General features: G+C 48.5%; 1 protein-coding gene across 3 annotated transcripts; it reads right to left on the bottom strand.

The window, feature by feature from the left end:
- Positions 1-2,596: 2,596 nt before the first annotated feature.
- MMP19 (matrix metallopeptidase 19) lies at positions 2,597-20,547 on the bottom strand. 3 transcript variants are annotated; one of them, XM_055250711.2, is made up of 11 exons: positions 20,395-20,547; positions 19,977-20,083; positions 9,103-10,749; positions 8,712-8,797; positions 7,435-7,565; positions 6,996-7,211; positions 5,847-6,092; positions 4,960-5,088; positions 4,199-4,363; positions 3,911-4,038; positions 2,597-3,731 (listed from the first exon to the last, which is right to left on the bottom strand). In XM_055250711.2, the coding sequence occupies exons 3-11, from the start codon at positions 9,187-9,189 to the stop codon at positions 3,393-3,395; spliced, it is 1,527 nt and encodes a 508-aa protein (XP_055106686.1). In that variant the 5' UTR covers positions 9,190-10,749; positions 19,977-20,083; positions 20,395-20,547; the 3' UTR covers positions 2,597-3,392. The 3 variants fall into 3 exon arrangements, with proteins under 3 accessions (XP_055106686.1, XP_055106687.1, XP_063477506.1); XM_055250712.2 differs by having other exon boundaries at positions 2,615-3,731; positions 7,435-7,536; positions 9,286-9,330; positions 20,395-20,546; XM_063621436.1 differs by lacking the exon at positions 9,103-10,749 and having other exon boundaries at positions 2,615-3,731.
- Between the last annotated feature and the right edge of the window lie 1,048 nt (positions 20,548-21,595).

Genomic DNA, 21,595 nt, shown 5'->3' with positions numbered 1-21,595 from the left:
CTTGAGGAGGGAAGGGGAGAAATACACTTGAGGAAGGAGAGTGGGGGAGGATGTCCAAGGTGAATGGGGCAGGGCACTGAAAAAAAAAGTTGAAGGAGTCAGGGGAAGCAGGAAAGAGTTACGGAAGGAAAGGAGGATCTCAGGGAAGTCTAGGAGGAAAGAATAGAGTTCCAAAGAGTTTCTTTTAGAATAAATTGTGGGGGGGGGGTGCTGGGCACGGTGGCTCCCGCATATAATCCCAGCACTTTGGGAGGCCAAGGCAGGTGGATCACGAGATCAGGAGATCAAGACCATCCTGACTAACACGGTGAAACCCTATCTCTACTAAAAATACAAAAAAAAAAAAAAACTAGCTGGGCCTGTTGGCGGGCGCCTATAGTCCCAGCTACTCGGGAGGCTGAGGCAGGAGAATGGCTTGAACCCAGGAGGCGGAGCTTGCAGTGTGCCAAGATCACGCCACTGCACTCTAGCCTGGGCGACAGAGCGAGACTCCATCTCAAAAAAAAAAAAAAAAAAAAAGGAATAAATGGGGGTAAGATGAGGCTTGAGAGAAACAACAGGAAGGTCAAATGGGTTTCTTTAGAATGTGAGTGTGTATAGGGTAGGATTCAGGGTCTAAAGAGGCCTCCTTGAGTCTGTATTGCCGCCTCCGAAGCAGTGGTCTTTTTGAGACGGAGTCTCACTCTGTCACCCAGGCTGGAGTACAATGGCATGATCTTGGCTCACTGTAACCTCCGCTTCCTGGATTCAAGTGATTCTCATGCCTCAGCTTCCCAAGTAACTGGGATTACAGATATGCATCACCATGCCCGGCTAATTTTTGTATCTTTAGTAGAGATGGGGTTTCACCATGTTGGCCAGGCTGGTCTTAAACTCCTGACCTCAAGTGATCCACCCACCTCAGCCTCCCAAAGTGCTGGGATTACAAGTGTGAGCCACCGCGCCTGGCCAGCAGTAGTCTTAAGCCACCAGCAAAGCCATCTCCAACTCCTTCAGACCCTTCAGCAAAAGGCCAAATGGCACTGGATCCCCTCTGGGGTGGGGCTTTGTGAGGGCAGCTGTCGGCACCAGCTCCCTGCCAATATCTGCAGCCCTGCTGACAGTCTCGCTCCAGTGAGTGGGGGGCTTGGGGACACCCTGGGCAGATGGAGCAGAGGGCATATGGGGATGGTCAGGGTGGGAGGGGGGCTCTGACCCAGGCCCCTCCTTACTCCCTCTCTGCCCTGTGTCCCTCTAGAGTTACTTCCAGAGTCTTCAAGAGTGCCAACTGGGACCAGGACCCCAGGCCACAGCCCCCCACACCGTCCTGGACCTGGATTCTGACTGTGGTTCCACTGTACCCCTCACCTTAATCTCTGGTTCTAACCAGACCTGAGCCTAGACTTCCACTTTTTCCCTCACACCTGTGAGGGCCTGGGAACACTAGGTGGGCAGGGTTTGAGCCCACAGGACCTGCACACAAACTTCCCCACCTCTTGGACTTGGGGACAGGATCTGTGCCTCAACCCAGACCAGCCTTGTAGGGATATGTTCCAAGAACAGAGAAGAATCTTATGGGGAAGGGGGAGGAAGGGAAGTATGAATATTTACCTCTGACCAATAATAGAGGTGCCCTGGTCCCCAAAGAAACTGACTCCCGAATTCCCTCCAAGCCTTACCCATATAGCTTTTTTTTTTTTCTTGTTGTGTCCAGTGCCATGGCGTGATCACAGCTCATGACAACTTTGATTTCCCCGGCCCAAGCGAGCCTCTCATTCAGCCTCCTGAGTGGCTGGGATCACAGACGCCACACACAGCTAATTTTTATTTATTCGTTTTTATTTTTTTGCAGGGACAGGGTCTCCCTATGTTGCCCAAGCTGGTCTTGAACTCCTGGGCTCAAGTGATCCTCCTGCTTCAGCCTCCCAAAGTGCTAGGATTACAGCCACCTCACCTGGTCTTGAAATAGCCTTTTAAATATCTACCTCAGCGTGCCTCACAGTGGTAAAAATAAGCGTTTTTTTGTTTTGTAGGATCAGGGAGCTTCCAAGGCATTTGATAGCTTTTTGATGGGAAGAAGGGCTCTGAGGAGCTCCAAGATACCCCAACCTCCAGGCCCTTCATTAGGGGGTAGTTGGGTTTCTGTTTGGCCTTTCCCCCTGGGCCCCATAGGCTTAAACTACCCCCACCCACCCCACCCACCCCCCAGCCTCCTACCTCAGCTGGGAGCACTATCTTCCATGGTGCTTCCACTTCTCTCCTCAACCTGGGGAAGACCACAGGGCAATGCCTGCCTCAGGACCTGCCTTCCCCAAAAGCTGGCTTCTTGCTCCAAGGAGAGAGCATTGGCCCGCCTGCCAGAGTCTTGCCTTTTGCCCAAAGGAGCCTGGTCTTCAGGGCTGCATAGGAGACAAGTGCCTTCTCTGCTTCTCACTGTGGGTGGCACTAATTCCCTCCTTAACCAGAACTTTGTTCCAGCCACTAACCCATTCTAACTCTTCCCCCTCTGACTCTCCTGCCCAAGGTCTGTTCCTGGTTTCCCAGCTGCATAAAGGAAGACATATCCCTTCCCTGGGCAGCAAGGCTACAATGGGAGGGAGGGAGAACATGTGAATAAAATGGCATTAACCAGGGAGTCCAGCCTCTACTGTTGCTCTTTTCTTTCTCTGCACCCCAAAACAAAGAGCTAACCATCTTGACAAATCCTCTGTCCCCTAAAGATCTAATAGAGGTACCTTTATTATACAGACTATTGTGGGAGTTACACAGCCAGACAGCTAGAGGAAGAGCTGTTCAGTCCTCTCTTATGAACATGGAGTTAGCTTTTATTAAACACAAATGTACCAGACACTGTGCCAGGCACTTCACATACAGTATTTCATTTAGTGCAACAATCCTGCAGTACTGGTCTTAACCTAATGTTGCAAATGGGGAATCTGAGATTCAACAAGGTTAATTAGCTTGCCCGTAATCATAAGCACATAAATGTGATTCTCAAGGATTCCAAGGCCCTTGCTCAGTTTACTGGCCATGCTGTTTTCTTGCATTTTATGTAGGAAGAACAGGACCCAGGCATCTCCCTCTACCATTGACCTCCAGAGAAGAGATGACACAGTTGGAAGGGCTGTCTAAGACAGACAGGAAATGGAGTTGGGGGCCAAATCCAAGTTAGGGGAGCTGAGCTAGGGGAGCACTTCTCAGGAGTGAAAATGCACAGGAGAGTGGTGGCTGGAGTTGGAAGTGTTAGAGGCCTGAGGTCTACGGTCATGCCCCTGCCACAGTACCTGCAAGGTTCTACTGAGCAGACAGGTATTTCATTCAGCTATTAGGCCTTAGGCTTCTAGGAGGGAATGAAAGGGTGGGTGGTGGAGCCTCAGGGGTTAATGTCCAAGATTGTGTCTGTGGTTGAGCAGTCAGTATTCAAACGTGGTTTCTGTGGCTGAGAGAGTGGTATCCAAGGTTGTACCCGTACCTGAGGGAGTGGTATTCCCACCTGATGGGGTAGTGTCTATAGTCTGGGGATGACAGTGCATCCAGTTGTGGGCAATATTTCTGGGATAGCCTTTCTCTACTCGAAGCTGCTGGTTGAGGCGCCAGTAGACTTTGCCCTTGAAGAAGTAGACTCGGCCATCTTGCCAACTCATAGCAGCCGAGGGCTGGTTTGGCACTCCCGTAAACAAACCCTTGATTGGTTTGGGGTAGCTGCTGAAGTCGGTTCGGGCTAGCTCGTCCCACTGCCAGTACCCGGAGCCCTGGGTATGGGATGGGTTGGGAGAGGGGAGAGGAAGAGGAGAGAGCTTAGGACCCCCAGAGGTCTACCCCAGCCCACTGCAGCTGCAGAACATCTCCCTTCAAGCGCAAGCTTTGCTTCTCAGTATAAAGTAGCCCACTCCTCCTAAGAAGGGATTTGCCCTTGCTTTGAACTTTATACCTTAAAGAGGAACACCTTTTGGTTGAGAGGCCAATAGAGAGCTGCATCCAGGTTAGGTTCTACCCTATTCAGCTTCTTGGGGAAGCCAGGAGACATCTTGAAATTAATGTAGCGCCACACCTTGTCTCCTGAGAGCATGTGAGGAAAGAACAAGTCACCTCTGTCCTCAGGTGATAGCTTTCGGTCTCCTCCGGTCCACCCATTCAGAAACTTCTCATCTCCCTCCTTTTCATAGTTTCTTTAAGATTAGGCCCTCCTCAAGTAAGACACTGTAACTAGCCCCCTTACCCTTAAAGAAGTGAATCCATTGTGTTCGAGGCGAGTAGACAGCAGCATCCAGGTTTCCGGGGAGCCCCTCCCAAAGGGCAGACACTCGGAACAAGGGGCCCGGTCCTGAATCTGTTACAGTCCACACATAGTCCCCCTTGAAAGCATAGGTCTTCCCACGGGGCCCTGAGAGTAATGGTGTGTCAACAAGTCAAAAAGACAGAGGTCAAGTAGACAGAAACTTAGGGGTATCTCAGCCCTACTAACAATTTGCCCTCTCCCTGCAGGCTGATTCTTCAAAAATTCATTCTACTTTAATTCAAGGAGAAAATTAAAGGCAGAGAAAGAGGACTCAATGCTTTGTTGCTCAGAGCATTTCAGCTCTGGTCCACTCAACAAAACAAAAGCCCTGCAGATAGCTATTCCTCCTTAGGAACCTCACCCTCCCCTCCAAGTGGCTTCCTAGTTGTCCTTCCAACCAGGTGCACCCTCTCTAACAGGCAATCTGGGTAATATAGTTTTCTCCATCTTGCTCCATTTCCAGATGTGTTCTAGTGGCCCTTAGAGGGTGGCAACCTTGGTAAGTGCCTGCCTAAGCTGCCTTTAATTTGGCTCCGAACTCTCCCTCCCCATGTCACGTGTCTCCTTCCATGGTCATTAATGCCTGGGGTCTAACCTCCATTGCTCATGCTGAAGTCCCATGTCACTCCCATATGTCCAGGCCTCAGGATCAGCAGGCTGCCCCCACCGCCTGCCAACAGCCTGGAGGGGAGGGGCCTCACCCAGCATCATGGCATCCAGTTCACTACTGCAGGGGTCTGGCATGGGACTGGGTTCTGTGGGCACTGGGGGCACAGTGGGCAGCTCTGTCTCTTCTTCTTCCTCATCCCTTATCACTGGACTCTTCTTGCCTATAAGGTAAAGTAATGCTGCTTAGGGAGAGAACTCACAGCAGCTGTCCTCCATACCAGTCTCCTGTAAGTTTTGCTCAGAGGCCCCATACAGAGGGGAAAAGGGAATCCTAGAGCGTTTTCATTTGTGGTCGGCAATATTATGTTGATATCAGCAGGAGACACATTCTAGGTTTGAGAGGCACCAGAAAGGGAGAAGGAGGATTGTTAGAATGTGCATTCTTGTCGGGTGTAGTGGCTGACGCCTATAATCCTAGCACTTTGGGAGGCTGAGGTGGGTGGATTGCCTGAGCTCAGGAATTTAAGACCAGCCTGGGCAACATGGTGAAACCCTGTCTCTACTAAAATACAAAAAAAATTAGCTGGGCGTGGTGGTGTGCACCTGTAATCCCAGCTACTTGGGAGGCTGAGGCAGGAGAATCGCTTGAACCCAGGAGGCGGAGGTTGCAGTGAGCCAAGATCATGCCATTGCACTCCAGCCTGGGTGACAGAGTGAGGCTCCATCTCAAAAAAAAAAGGAATGTGCATTCTCCATCCCCAAGCATGAGTGTCAGGAGAGAGGCCTGGAAGGAAGATTAGACATAGAAGAGTCAGAGAAAAACTATTCCTGAGAATGAAGAAGCCTGAGTAACTGGGCTGGAGGAGAAGAAAGAAGAAAGACACTAAGCTATATCCCTACATGGAGGCTAGACCTGTCTCTTCAAGCCTTGACGTGGGAGTCAGACTGACTCTCCCCCTCACTAGGGGGAGGGACTGACCATAGAGAGCCTGGATCCCTGCCACATCATCTGGGTGCAGCTTGAAGTGGGGCCGGTAGCCCTGGTAGACTGGGGCCATGAGGGCCTGGGAATATCGGGAGTGCCCAAGCCCCAGAGCATGGCCCACTTCATGGGCTGCAATGATGCGCAGGTTCACCCCGCGGTAGGTCCCCTCAGTCCAGAACTCGTCTTCATCGAAGTGCACACTGCCCAGCTCTGGGATGTCGGCATGGGCCAGGACTCTCCCTGGACAAAGGCAAAGGTGAATAGGAAGGAGGTCAGAGCCCGCTAGGCTAGAGCACACCCTGCCTATTATAAACTCTAATTAATGCATGCCCTTAAAATTCCCCCAGCTATGTTCACTGTCTCTTGGATGCTTCTTTCTCTCCTTTCAGACTCCCCTGTCATCACCCAGTTCTCTCAGGAATGCCCATCACTGTCCCTTACCTCCCCAGCCACTCCCTGCTCTCTGACTCATACCTCCTCTCTGGCCCATACCTCTAAGGTATGCCTTGAACAGGGGAACTTAAGGGAGAAAAAGAAGCATAGGCAGCCAGGGGTGATGGCTCACACCTGTAATCCCAACACTTTCAGAGGCCAAGGCAGGAGGATTGCTTGAGTACAGGAGTTTAAGACCAGCCTGGGCAACATAGCAAAACCTCATCTCTACAAAAATTAGCCAGGTGTGGTAGTGTTTGCCTGTAGTGTCTACCTGGGAGGCTGAGGCGAGAGGATCACTTGAGCCTGGGAGGTTGAGGCTGCAGTGAGCCATGATTGTGTCACTGTACTCCAGTCTGGGCAACAGAGTGAGACTCTGTCAAGCAAGCAAGAGAGAGGAAGGAAAGAAGGGAGGGAGGGAAAGAAGGAAGGAAGAAAAGAAGGAAGGAAGGGAGGGAGGGAGAGAAGGAAGGAAGGAAGGGAGGGAGGGAGGGAAGGAGAGAAGGAAGGGAGGGAGGGAGGAAGTTTCAAAGAGGAGGCTCCATGTAGATGACCAACTGCGCCCCTGCTCCCATTAGAAGGTAATTAGAGAGTGTATGGTGCAGGTGGGATAAAGGGCAGCCCAAACATCAAGGTTCTAGAGTCACTGGTTCAAGGAGACAGAGGTAATCTCAGAGGTCTATGAGGTGGGAACTGAGAAGTGTTGCCTACCAGGCCCATCAAAAGTATTGGAACAGTACGAGCTTTGGCGGCCATGGAAGGAGAGGCGGATGTCAGCCGCGCCAGCCTGCACCTCTCGGAAGGTCAAGGGAGCCACGTTGCTCCAGTCCTCGAAGGCTTGACGCAGGGCTGTCCGGGCTGTGTGGGGTGGAAGGGTGGAGGGCAGGTTCAAGATGCGGAAAGTCAGGTGCTTCTTTCTCCAGCGGCCTAGTTAATGACCAGAAAACAGATTAGAAATGCAGATCCTTCTGCCAACCCCAGAGAGCTCCTCTGGGTTTAGACACTCAACCCCCAAGACAGGTGATAACCAGGTAATCACCAGGTGATTATCTATTCAACACTGAGCTGGTCCAGACTGTCCTAATGCCACCCACACGCCAAAACCACATCACCCCCTCCTCTCCCTCCCTTTTCCAGGCTCCGTTCTCACCCAGCAACAGGTATTTAAGGGTCTTCTGGTTGAAGGGATCCTCTAGGCCACAACGAGGCTGCCTCATGCGGGCCCTTGTGGCATCATCCAGCTGACCTGAGACTGGAAGTTCAGATGCTTCCTGAAAAGCTCTGAAGGAGGGAGAGGGATGGGTCTACCAGGACAGGAAAATCTGAAATGACTGGGAGATGATTGCTCTTTGACTTCCCGCTGCCCAAGGTCATGGCCAAGAATAGCACAGAATCCCTGAAGCTGACAGGGTTACTCCAGCCTCCAGTCCTCATAACTGGGACTTTCTCTTCTGTTCTGCAGAAATGGAGATACTCCAGCTTCATCTCCCCATTTTCAGTCTCTTTTATTCGAGTAAGTTTGCCCTCAGGTGTAGCCTTCCTCCTCTACTGCAATCTTCCTTCCTTCCTTCCTTCCTTCCTTTCTTCCTTCCTTTTCCTTCCTTCCTTCCTTCCTTTTCCTTCCTTCCTTCCTTCCTTCCTTCCTTTTTCTTCTCTTTCTTCCTTTCTTTTTTGGTAGAGATGGAGTCTCACTATGTTGACGAGGTTGCTGTCAAACTTCTGGGCTCAAGCAATCCCTCTGCCTGGATCTCCCGAAGTGCTGGGATTACAGGCATGAGCCACCATGCCCAGCCCCTCTACTGCAATTTCCAACCTTCTCCTACTCTGTGGAGGTGTCTGGCTCCCCTGCTCTGGAGAGCTTTCCACTAGTGCTCCCATCTGCCAGCCTGTCCTCCTTCAGCCTTCTCCCTTCCTGAATGGATACCCCTCCCAGCCCAGCTTGCCCTGGAGCAATTTCATCCATCTATGGACTGTCATAGGGCCTAGGGGCTTTTCAAGGGACGTGAACATATCTGAGAGCAGAAAGAAAAACAATCCATTACATCAACATATAAAACTATAAAATAGAAATAAATAAGTACCAAATTAAAGGCCCACAAAAGGTAACAGCATGTCAACAACTCAACTCAGTTTTACATATCATTATACTTTATGTGGACTATAACTAAATATTAGTATTTGAGATATGATGTGGGTAGAGACTCCAAAGGAGTGCTTATGGCCTAGGAAGATCCAATGACTGTATTCCTTGTCTGTGAATCCCCATCTCACCCCATGCCCCACCACCATAATAATGATCGCCACCCATCTCTAGATCCCTGGCGTGGTTTAGGGTCAGGAGGAGGTGGGCCTGGGGAAAGGAAGGGATGAGAAGGAAGAAGACCTTGAGACCTTAGCCCTAAAGGCATACACCTCATAGCTTCTCACCTCAGAGCCTCGGTAATATCTTCTGGCTTGAAGTTATTAGATCCTTCTAGAGGCTTCTGTAGGTACCCATATTGTGACAGGTAGTCCTATGATGGCAGTGGAGGTAAGCAGGTTAAAAGGGGGTTAGTCTCAGAGTAAAGCTTCTAAGTGACCTAACAGGTCCATCAGGAGAGGAGGGACAAGATATGGAAGCACTAATGGAGAAGCACCTTAGAGAAGGGGCTCAGGTGGAACAAGGGGAAGCAGCGGGAGATGGGCAGGGTAGACCATGGGGCAGAGAGAGCAAGGGAAAGGCAGAGAGGCTGAAGGTCAGGAGGGAGGCTTGGATGGGGCTGTGGAGCAGTAACCCCTGTCCCTCCGCTGGCCCAGGTCTCTTTCTTGGGGGACTTACCACGGCCGCCACCTCTGCAAGCCCCAGGACCCGGCCTGAGACTGTCATGGGGAGTAGGAAGCCCAGCCACAGCTGCTGCCAGTTCATGGTCCCACCAGACAAGAGCTCCAGAGGCTGCCCGTGCCCTCTGACCTGAGATTTCTGGGAGCCTGGGGGAGCAGTGCTAGGCAGAGGGGCTCTTACCTCCAGTTCTTTTTACTCTCCAGCCTCTGGTCCTCTTTATAACAGCTGAAGGGAATTTGGGGGAGAGGCAGAGGGAGGTGACTCAGCCAAGAGATATGTTGCAATTCACCATTAACCCTTGCCCCACCAGAGAGCAGAAACCAAAGAGAGTTCCCAATCCCTTCCCTCAGAGTCCTCTGCTGGAGACGGAAAAACTTCATACTGCCCTAGGGTGAGCATCCAGGCAGGACGAGAACCAGAATCTCTGGAGAGACTAGAGATAGGGATCATGGACATCCCCTGGAATTAGACATCGCTATGCCTCAGGGACCCTGGGCCAGCAAATCACTCCGCCCCTACCTTTGAGTCTCCCTAGGATAAGCTGAGAGGTAGGAAACAGCTGAGGTAGCTTGGGTTTCAGGTGAAGGAGTCAAGCATGAAGTCTCAGTTTCTTTGTACCCAAGACCAAGTTGGGAATATAAATGCTCCTGAAACCTACTTATGTCTGCTTTAATTAAAAAGTCATTATTTCAAGAATCTAATGAGCCTGGAATATGTGGGTGTAGGTGGGGCTTAACAAGGGCACAAATAAGTAAAGGGCCCAGAGCCTACTCTCAGGGAGCTTACGGATCCAGTGAGGCAGATCCAAACACCTGGGAAGAGGGGAGCCAGCGTGCCAGGCCAGAGGTGATTCACCCTAAGGGGCTTGGGGCTGGGGGGAGGTTTGCTGAGAAGGCAGGCTTTGAGATGGACTTTGAAGGCCAGCTGAGAATTGACGGGGTAAGGCCAGGCATGGTGGCTCACTCCTGTAATCCTAGTACTTTGAAAGGCTGAGGTGGGTGAATCACTTGAGATCGAGAGTTCAAAACCAGCCTGACCAACATGGTGAAACCTTGTTTCTACTAAAAATACAAAAATTAGCCAGGTGTGGTGGTGGGCGCCTGTAATCCCAGCTACTCGGCAGGCTGAGGCAGGAGAATCACGTGAACCCGGGAGGCAGAGGTTGCAGTGAGCTGAGATCGCACCATTGCACTCCAGCCTGGGCAACAGAGCAAAAACTCCATCTCAAAAAAAAAAAAAAAAAAAAGAATTGATAGGGTAAAAGGATACCGAGAGACAGACAGTGCAGGTCTTGAGTAAAAGTGCAGAGCTGAGAGACTGCCGTACTCAGTAAGTCAGAAGGATCAGGACTGCTTCATTCACCACTGAATCCCGAGTGCCTACCCCAGGCCATCTCCGTGCTTTCGAGGCTGTGCTTAATAAATCACTGTCAAAGAATGACCAGGGTGGGAAAATGGTTGGGAGACAGAATTTGGAGAGGGCCTTAAATGCTATGCAAGGAAAAGAAGAAAAACTTGCATTTAAAAATACCGGACGGGAGCAGTGGCTCATGCCTGTAATCCCAGCACTTTTGGAGGCCGAGGTGGGCGGATCACGAGGTCAGGAGTTTGAGACTAGCCTGGCCAACATAGCGAAATCTTGTCTCTACCAAAAATACAAAAATTAGCCAGGTGCGATGGCATGCGCCTGTAATCCCAGCTACTCGGGAGACTGAGGCGAGAGACTGAGGCAGGAGAATTGCTTGAACTGGGGAGGCAGAGATTGCAGTGAGCTGAGATTGCGCCACTGCACTCCAGCCTGGTGACAGAGTGAGACTCCGTCTCAAAATTAATTAATTAATTAATTAAAATAAAAATACCTACTATTGGGTGATGGGTGAACCAAAATCTCACAAATCACCACTAAACACTAAAGAACTCATGTAATCAAATACCGCCTGTTCCCCAAAAACCTATGGAAATAAAAAATTAAAGGAATTAAAGGCCGGGCATGGTGACTCACACTTGTAATCCCAGCACTTTCGGAGGCCGAGGTGGGTGGATCACCCGAGGTCAAGAGTTTGAGACCAGCCTGGCCAACATGGTGAAACCCCATCTCTACTAAAAATACAAAAATTAGCCAGGCGTGGTGGCACGCGCCTGTAATCCCAGCTACTCAGGAGGCTGAGGCAGGAGAATTGCTTGAACCCGGGAGACAGAGGTTGCAGTGAGCTGAGATTGCACCACTGCGCTCCATCCTGGGCGACAGAGCAAAACTCTGTCCCCCCACAAAAAAAAAAAAAAGTAAAAAAAAAAAAAGCTACTATGTATTACATGCTTTATATATTATCTCCTTTAGTTCTCACAGCCATCTGGTGAGGGGAAAATTATTCCGGCCACTTTTTGTAGGAGGAAATAGATACTCAGAAAGGGAAATTTGACCAAGAACATGGAACTCCCAACTGGCCTGACCTTATTTAAATCCCTCTGCTGACTCTATAACTCATGCTGTTTCCATACACCACACTGACACTTAGAGCTTTGTTCTTTAAGTAATTAGGACCCCTGAAGGCTCCACCATCAGTTACACATCATACAACATTTGCATATTGTTCAAAAGCACAATGAAGTAGACATAGGAATGGGGGAAAAGGTAACTGAACTTTTATGTTCTCAGAAGGGCTGGGAGGCCACAAGCGAACACCTCACAGCCCAGGATCAAGGAGGGGGATGCTCCTGATTCATATTGCTGCCCTCAATGATGCTGGTCCCTCTGACCCATCCACCACCCAACTGGTAACCATTGGGTGACTAAGTCTCAAGTGACCAGTGACAGGCAAGGAAGGACAGAAAGCCTCTGAGCGATGAGTGACAGGGCCCATCACCAAGGCTGATGCACCCAGGAAATGATGGAGTTTGGGGACAAGTTCCTGCTTAGTCCCCTGCAGGGGTTTTTCTCCTCTCTTTCTACCCCCTTTCCAGTCTTTCTCCTTTTGAGAACAGAACATGGGCCAATTGAAAATTAATTACAATCGGCTGGGCGCTGTGGCTCACGCTTGTAATCCCAGCACTTTGGGAGGCCGAGGCGGGCGGATCACGAGGTCAGGAGATCGAGACCACGGTGAAACCCCGTCTCTACTAAAAAGACAAAAAATTAGCCGGGCGTGGTGGCGGGCGCCTGTAGTCCCAGCTACTCGGAGAGGCTGAGGCAGGAGAATGGCGTGAACCCAGGAAGCGGAGCTTGCAGTGAGCCGAGATTGCGCCACTGCACTCCAGCCTGGGTGACAGAGCAAGACTCCGTCTCAAAAAAAAAAAAAGAAAATTAATTACGATTTTTAAAATTAATGTTTTGTGTTTTTTTCCTGAATAAGTTATTCATCATTCATTATAATATTTGGTATTAGAAAATACCAAAACAAACAAGGAAGAAAATGAAAACCACTAGTACATTCTACCGAAAAGAGACCACTAGTAACATTTTGATGCATTTCTTTGAAACTGTCTGTGGAACTGAGTTCACCCAGCTCTGCCTGCCTGGCCTCAGCCCCTAGAGACTGGCTGGGATGGAGGAGAAAGCTGTAGGAGCCAGAGAGGATAATGGAGGAGAGGTGAGGGGAGGGGTGGGGAAGAGACAGACAAGGAGGATGCAAGGGACAGGCGTAAAGTGAAATGAATGTTATAGCAAATTACTCCCTCCCCTTAGAAACCTCATGTAAGGAAAAAAAGAAAAAAAAATTTTTTTTTTGGGTCTCCCAGGCTGGAATGCAGTGGCACAATAATCCTGGCTCACTGCAACCTTCGCCTTCTGGGCTCAAGCAATCCTCCCACCTCAGCCTCCTGCATCACTGGGGCTACAGGCACACACCAACCAGCCCAGCTAATTTTTGTATTTTTTGTACAGAGAGTGGGGGGTGAGGGAGGCCGGTTTCCTATGTTGCTCAGGCTGGTCTTGGGCTCAGGTGATCGGCCCACCTCAGCCTCCCAAAATGCTGTGATTATACGTGTGAGCCACTGTGCCTAACCAGAAAAAAAAAAAAAAGTATATATAGATATATATTTAGTGTCTTAGGGAGAGAGATGGCAGTTATCATAAGGTGAGGGTGGGTACTAACTCCAGCCTCAGAAGGCATGGGGGTGGAACTACATTCTAGCAACTTAGGAGCCAGGAGAGGGAGAAAAAATCAAAAGTAAAAGCTGCCAAATAGTTAACTTCATTTACATGTTAACAACAACCCTTCAGCCGGTATTATCATCTTTTTTACTCCTTTTCTAAGACTGAATCTCACTCTGTAGCCCAGGCGGGAGTGCAGTGGCGCAATCTTGGCTCACTGCAACCTCCGCCTCCCGGGTTCAAACAATTCTCCTGCCTCAGCCACCCGAATAGCTGGGATTACAGGCGCTTGCCACCACACCCAGCTAATTTTTGTACTTTTAGTACAGACGGGATTTTGCTGTGTTGGCCAGGCTGGTCTCAAACTCCTGAGCTCAAATGATCCACCTCCCTTGGCCTCCCAAAGCGCTGGGATTACAGACGTGAGCCACCTCACCTGGCCAGTATTATCATCTTTTTACGGAAAGAGAAACTGAGTCTGTAATAAGTTGCTTCAGGTCACATAGCTAGGATGCAGCAGAGCCTGGAGCAGGCTCGAATGCTGCCATCTTTGCTCAGCACTCTTCAGTTTCCCAGAGTTCCCACAGGCACCCAAACAAAAGCCCCTGGAGTCAGGAGCTGCAGGCCGGGCACATGTGCAAGGACTGGATGACTAATTGTTGCCAGCACAGCATCATGACCACCCCCTCCACCAGCCCCTACCCCCTGAGCCAGGCTGACCCAGCTCTTTTTCCCTCTAAATCTGTCATCTCTCACTGGGGGAGATGTGGACATGTGTGCGAAGGGTTAGGACATGTGGCTGGCCTGCCCCAAAAAGAGAACTTGATCTGAGAGAAAAAAAATGGGTTCTTTGTCTTGCTTGCTCCCTTCCTGCAAATTGGTTTCCCTCTCTGTCCACAAATTGTGGCAAAAGAGTTTTACAGAAATATTTTTAATGACAATATTTTAAACTATAGCAAGTGGGAGTAGAGTAGACCTCTGAGAGTATTTTCTAATGATCAGGGGCCGTGGGGCTATGGGTGGAAGGCAAAAGTTTGTAGAGATTTCTAAGCCCAGGAGAAGCTAATCTCGAAGCTATCGCCCACCCCCTCTGACAGCCACCCTTACTCTGTGGAGGCAGTGGGCAGCGAAGCTGCGGAAAGAAGAAAGGGCAATCCCGGAGGGCGGGTAGAAGGGCAAGTCTGGAGCCTGAAACTGGAAACTGGAGGTGAGAAAAACATGAGCTGTAACCAAGTTAGGGCTGGCCCCGACTTTGCCCTTGACCTGGATAAATGTGGGAGTTGGTGGTGTTAGCCTCTGACCTGTTTCCCTCTCAGGGAGTCAGGAGATAGGCAGCTTTCTTTGGCAGAGTGGGGTTGAATTTTTAAGCTGTTACCCTGGAAACCTCTGTTTTTAGGAGGACTCCCCTACATACCCACAAACACAGACATACACACACACTTCTTTAATTACTCATAAGTTCCTAGAAGCCGTATGGGAAGTGATGGTCAGAACTGTGCACAGCTGGAACTGGTTAGTGACCAGGGAAGTGGGAGGGGCTTGGGGATGGCTCAGGGACAGGGCCAGCACATTCTGTTCCCATGATGCCCCAAACTTCCTCAACCCCCATATGAACACTTCCTGGCGTTCCCACCCACCCACCACTGCAGCTTGCACACACACTGCATCGGGCACTGGCCTGCATCAGCTCAGTTGAGAGGACGTCAGACCCAAATCCAGAAGTTCTTCAGTTTCTGCCAAAGTGTGAGGGAGACCAGCATCTGCTCCCCTTCTCCATTTCTCAGAAAAAGTTGCTGTCCCACAGGACTCCCCTGGAAATGGCTTTTTTTTTCTTTTTTTTTTCTTTCTTTCTTTCTTTTTTTTTTTTTTTTTAGTGAGACAGAGTCTCACTCTGTTGCCCAGGCTGGAGTGCTATGGCATGATCTCAGCTCACTGCAACCTCCACCTCCCGGGTTGAAGCGATTCTCCTGCCTTGGCCTCCCGAGTAGCTGGGATTACAGGCGCATGCCACCATGCCCAGCTAATTTTTGTATTTTTGCTAGAAATGGGGTTTCACCGTGTTAGCCAGGCTGGTCTCAAACTCCTGACCTCAGGTGATCCATCCACCTCGGCCTCCCAAAGTGCTGGGATTACAGGCGTGAGCCACCACCCCCAGCCTGGTGCCTTCTACTGGTGGTCTTATTCCCCAGCACAGCGCCTGTTGCATGAAGGGATGAATTATAGCCCCTGGGACAAGGAGGAGACTAGAGAAATGAGAAATGTCAGTGTTCTCTCAGCATCTGGGATGATAGGGAAATGAAGGTAGCACAGGGGTTTTTTGATGCTTGTAGGAATGGCAGCCTTTTCTTTCAAGAAAACCAAACTGCTTTTCCTAAGGGAGGTAGGATGTGGATAAGCACTTTGGCCTCTTGTCCTCACCCTGTGACACCAGGAAACAGATCTGTCTTGACGTTGGGGACTGTCATGGGTGTGGAAAACCCATGTTTGGTTCCTTTTTTGTTGGCAAAAGGGCTTGATAGGGGATTGGCAAGGGAAAGAGCCCAGCACTGACCTCTCCTTCTTTTTATTTTTTTTGAGATGGAGTTTCGCTCTTGTTGCCCAGGCTGGAGTTCAGTGGCGCAATCTCAGCTCACCACAACCTCCACCTCCCGGGTTCAAGCGATTCTCCTGCCTCAGCCTTCCGAGTAGCTGGGATTACAGGCATGCACCACCACGCCCGGCTAACTTTGTATTTTTCGTAGAGAGGGGGTTTCTACTAAAACCCAGAGGACGTCAGACCCAAATCCAGAAGTTCTTCAGCTTCTGCCAAAGTGTGAGGGAGATCAACATCTGCTCCCCTTCTCCATTTCTCAGAAAAAGTTGCTGTCCCACAGGAGTCCCCTAGAAATGGCTGGAGGCTTTTCTTTCTTTTCTTTTTTTTTTTTTTTCTATTTCTTTTTTTTGTGAGACAGAGTCTTGCTCTGTCCTCACTTTGGGTGAGGACAAGAGGGCAAAGTGCTCTCTTAGGAAAAGCAGTTTGGTTTTCTTGAAAGAAAAGGCTGCCATTCCTAGAAGAAGCAAAACCCCCTGTGCTACCTTCATTTCCCTATCATCCCAGATGCTGAGAGAACACTGACGTTTCTTATTTCCCTAGTCTCCTCCTTGTCCCAGGGGCTAGAATTTATCCCTTCATGCATCATGGTGAGCCACTGCACCCGGCCTGACCTCTCCTTTTGAAGAGAGTGGTAACTAGATGAGGGAGGGAAAGTTGGGAAAGACCTAGCTCTGTTGGTGCCAGGCCAGCAACTGCAGAGAGGGGTGTTGGGGTGAGAAGGCTGTCCTTGATGGCGAAGGGATGCCTTGACACCTGTTTTGATGGGGTGGGGGTTCTCCGCAACCCCTATTTTGCCTCTAAATTTTTTAAGAAGGATACTGGGTGTTCACCAGTGTGTTTTTATTCTTTTTTAAATGGAATTCATTAATTTCACCATAGGGGAAGGGTTGATGCTGTGTGCAAGTATATCTTGCACAGAGGAAGAAAGAACTAAAAGGTTTTAAAGTGGTTTTAAAGGGGCACAATTCCAAACTCAAACGAATTGAGCTGTGTGCAACTTTGGCACAATGAGCACTGCTGCTCAGCTGTGAAAGGAGTTTTTGAAATGTGAAATAGGAAAAGATAACTGAGAAAAAAGACTGTTGATCCTAAGGAGACTGTTTTCTCAGATTTTTTATCTTTCTTTGCATTCACTGGTTTGGAACCTCCTTCACTGTGAATCTCTCCTGGGCAAACAGAATGTGAGCTGGTGCCTTCACACAGCCCCACAAACTACAGAGGACATTTTACAGGGCTAGTGTCACCCTCCCCAGTGAATTCTTGGAGCCACACAGTCTTGGTGCATAGCATGGTCTTCGGGTCTCAGTTCCCTTCCTAATCCTTAGTCTTGTGGTTTTTAAGTGGAACCAGCATCCCAGACTAAAAAGCAACATTTATAGCTCCTTGAACAAGCCACCAGGGAGACACAAATACCTCCCTGTTGTCTATAATACACCCTTACAGATCACAAGCTGGCTGTGTGATTGTCACCCTGTTTGACCTGGGGTAAGAGGTCACAAAGGAGGAAGCAGAAGAGGAAATTAAGTCTGAACTAAACAATGCCATAATACAAAGAGATTCCAGAATGCTTTTTTATGCTCTCAACTTCCAGAGGGACCTAAGACCCTGTTAAGTGAAAACTTAGGAAATGTTGACTACATCTTTTGCAGAAGGCTGAAAGACAGAAGACAGAGTGAGGTTGCAGGACCCGAGGATTGATCCCTGGTCTTCAGCGCCTTTTAACTGAAATGGGGAGGATCCAGCCAGACAGGACCTAATAGGTTACTTGGATATTTCAGATAATTTGTCCTGGGATTGTTGCCTCTTTTCAGCGCCCGGTTTAGAGAACGTATGTCTCAAGCCATAACAGTCCAAAGTGGACATTACATCCTCAAGTCTTCCATTTTCAAGTGCCTCATCATGAGTTGGAGAAACCTGGCCCAACATTTTGCTGACTCCTGACATTCCAGGCTTTGCTGCTAGCATAGCAGGGAATTGCTCTTTAGTAAGATCAAAAGCCTTGTTAGAGGGAGGAGTTTCACAAGGGAAACCTAACTCTGTGGATGCCCCAGCTCTCCTTTTTGGTTGTGGATGTTCTCTACTTCATGTAATACTTGGTTAATATACTTTTTTAATTGAGAGTTAGCACACATGCAATAAAATGTATAAAGTGCACTAATTTTAAGTGTGTATTTTGATTTTTAAAAATGTGTATATTGGCCTATGAAGCCATCACTCAGATCAAGATAGAAAATATTTCAGGTACCCCATAAGGGACCCTCATGTCCTTTTCCTGTCTGTATTCCATCAAAGGTATTCTAGGCCAGGTATGGTGGTTCACACCTATAATCCCAGCACTTTGGGAGGCTGAGGTGGGAGGATAGCTTAAGCCCAGGAGTTTGAGACCAGCCTGGCAACATAGGGAAGCCTCCATCTTTAAAAAAAAAAAAAAAAAATCCATCCTGGCCAACATGGTGAAACCGTCTCTACTAAAAATACAAAAATTAGCTGGGCATGGTGGCGCATGCCTATAATCCCAGCTACTTGAGAGGCTGAGGCAGGAGAATTGCTTGAGCCTGGGAGGTGGAGGTTGCAGTGAGCTGAAATTGCGCCACTGAACTCCAGCCTGGGTAACAGAGCGAGACCCAGTCTCAAAAAAAAAAAAAAAAAATTATCCAAATGTCGTAGCGCATGTCTGTGGTCCCAGGTACTCTGGAGGAGGAGTCAGGAGTATCACTTAAGCTTGGGAGGTTGAAGCTGCAGTGAGCTGTGATCCTGCCACTGCACTCTAGCCTGGGCAATGCAGCAAGACCCTGTCTCGAAAAAAACATCTACAAACACCTGTTCTGCTTGCTGCTTGTTCTTTTTTTTTTTTTTTTTTTTTTTTTTTTTTTTTTTTTTTTTTTTTGAGACAGGGTCTCTAAAGGTTATATGGAAAGGTGAAAATAAAACACAACAAAACAGAATAGTCAACTCAATATTCAAGAACAAAGTCAGTTGGCTAATACTACATGACTTCATGACTAATAGTAATCAAGACAGTGTGGTATTGGTGAATAGACAAATAGGCTGGGTGAGGTGGCTCACACCTGTAATCCTAACACTTTGAGAGGCTGAGGAGGGTGGGTCACTTGAGCTCAGGAGTTTGAGACCAGCCTGGGCAACATGCTGAAACCCCATCTCTACAAAAAAATGCAAAAATGAGCTGGACATAGTGGCATGCACCTGTAGTCCCAGCTACTTGGGAGGCTGAGGTGGGAGGTTGGCTTGAGCCCAGAGGTTGTAGTGAGACAAGATCGCACCACTGCACTCCAGCCTGGGTGACAGAGGCAGACCTTGTCTCAAGAAAAAAAGAATAGACAAATAGATCAATGGAGCAGAATAGAGAGCCCAGAAACAGAAATAGAGCCGCATAAATATAGTCAACTGAGCTCCGAGGGAGGAGCAAAGGCAATACAATAGAGCAAGATAGTCTTTTCAATAACTGTGCTAGAACAACTGGAAATCCTCATGCGAAAAAAATGAATGTAGACACAGACCTTATATCCTTCACAAAAATTAGCTCAAAATGGATCATAGACCTAAATGTAAAATGCAAAACGAGAGAACTCCTGGAATATAACATAGGAGAAACCTAGATGACCTTGGGTATGGAAATGACTTTTTAGATACAATGCCAAAGACATGGTTCATAAAAAAAATTGATAAATTGGACTTAATTAAAATTAAAAACTGCTCTGCTAAAGACAATGTCAAGAGAATGAGAAGACATGACACAGACTGGAAAAAAATATTTGCATATCTTAATCAGATACCTTATCTGATTTGTTTATCAGATATGTTTATCTGATTAAGGATTGCTAACTAACATATGCAAAGATCATTTAAAATGCAATAAATGTATAACCCAATTAAAACGTGGGCAAAAGATCTGAAGAATCACCTCATCAAATAAGATACACAGATTGCAGGTACGCATATGAAAAGATGTTTGACATCGTATGTCATTAGAGAACTGCAAATTAAAACAACAGTGAGATATCACTTACACCTATTAGAATAGCCAAAATCCAAAACACTGACAATACCAAATGCTGACAAGGATATGGACCAACAGGAACTCTCATTCGTTGCTGGTGGAAGTGCAAAATGGTACAGTTACTTTGAAAGACGGTTTGGCAGTTGCCTACAAAATTAAACATACTCTTACCATATGATCCAGCAGTTGTGCTCCTTAGTATTTACCCAAATGAACTGAAAAGTTATGTCCGTACAAAATTTCCACGTGGATGTTTACAGCAGCTTTATCCATAATTGCTGAAACGGGGAAGCAACCAAGATGTCCTTCAGTAAGTGAATGTATTAATAAACAGTAGTACATCCAGACAATAGAATATTATTTATTACTAAAAAGAAATGAGTTATCAAGCTGTGAAAAGACATGGAGGAAACTTAAATGCATATTATTAAGAAGCCAATCTGGGCCTGGCACAGTGGCTCATGCCTGTAATCCCAGCATTTTGGGAGGCCAAGGCAGGTGGATCACCTGGGGTCAGGAGTTTGAGACCAGCCTGGCCAATATGGCGAAACCCTGTCTCTACTAAAAATACAAAAAATAAATTAGCCACCTGTAGTAGTGAGTGCGTGTAATCCCAGCTACTCCGGAGGCTGAGGCAGGAGAGTTGCTTGAACCTGGGAGGTGGAGGTTGCAGTGAGCCGAGATCACGCCACGGCACTCCAGCCTGGGTGACAGAATGAGACTCCATCTAAAAAAAAAAAAAAAAAAAAAATTAGCCTGATGTGGTGGCACACACTTGTGGTCCCAGATACTTAGAGGCTGAGGTGGGAGGATCACTACACCCTAGGAGGAGGATCACTACACCCCAGGTGGACTACACTATGTCCACCCCATGAATTGAGATCATGCCACTGCACTCCAGCCTAAGTGACAGAGTAAGACCCCATCTCAAAAGTAAATAAATTAATTAATTAAATAAAATAAACAAGCCAATCTGAAAAGGCTACATGCTATGATGTAGCTTGTATGTATGATTCTAACTATATGACATTCTGGGAAAGGCAAAATCATGGAAACAGTAAAAAGATCATTGTCAAGTTGGACGTGATGGCTCATGCCTGTAATCCTACCACTTTAGGAGGCTGAGGCAGGAGGATCCCTTGAACCCAGAAGTTCAAGACCAGCCTGGGCAACATGGCAAAACCTCATGTCTACAAAAAACCAAAAACGGCCGGGCGCGATGGCTCATGCCTGTAATCCCAGCACTTTGGAGGCCAAGGTGGGCGGATCATAAGGTCAGGAGTTCGAGACCAGCCTGGCCAACATGGTGAAACCCCCGTCTCTACTAAAAATACAAAAATTAGGCTGGGTGCGGTGGCTCACACTTGTAATCCCAGCACTTTGGGAGGCTGAGGCGGGCGGATCACGAGGTCAGGAGATCGAGACCACGGTGAAACCCTGTCTCTACCAAAAATACAAAAAATTAGCCGGGCATGGTGGCGGGCGCCTGTAGTCCCAGCTACTCAGAGAGGCTGAGGCAGGAGAATGGCGTGAACCTGGGAGACAGAGCTTGCAGTGAGCCGAGATTGCGCCACTGCACTCCAGCCTGGGCAACAGAGCGAGACTCCATCTCAAAAAAAAAAAAAAAATTAGCTGGGCGTGGTGGCAGGCACCTGTAATCCCAGCTACTTGGGAGGTTGAGGCAGGAGAATCGCTTGAACCTGGGAAGTGGAGGTTGCAGTGAGCTGAGACCATGCCATTGCATTCCAGCCTGGGCAGCAGAGTGATACTCCATCTCAAAACAAAAACAA

Source organism: Symphalangus syndactylus, chromosome 17 (assembly GCF_028878055.3).
Source record: "Symphalangus syndactylus isolate Jambi chromosome 17, NHGRI_mSymSyn1-v2.1_pri, whole genome shotgun sequence".
NCBI classification, from domain to species: domain Eukaryota; kingdom Metazoa; phylum Chordata; class Mammalia; order Primates; family Hylobatidae; genus Symphalangus; species Symphalangus syndactylus.
This window is presented reverse-complemented; position numbering and strand designations above follow the sequence as displayed.

Excerpts from the sequence above, each read along its gene's own strand:
- MMP19 (XM_055250711.2), bottom strand. The coding sequence starts at position 9,189 with ATGAACTGGCAGCAGCTGTGGCTGGGCTTCCTACTCCCCATGACAGTC. Across the intron at positions 4,364-4,959 it reads ACTGGATGCCATGATGCTGG|GGCCCCGTGGGAAGACCTAT; the intron begins GTGAGGCCCCTC and ends CATTACTCTCAG. Across the intron at positions 3,732-3,910 it reads AAAAGGTGTTCCTCTTTAAG|GGCTCCGGGTACTGGCAGTG; the intron begins GTATAAAGTTCA and ends TCCCATACCCAG.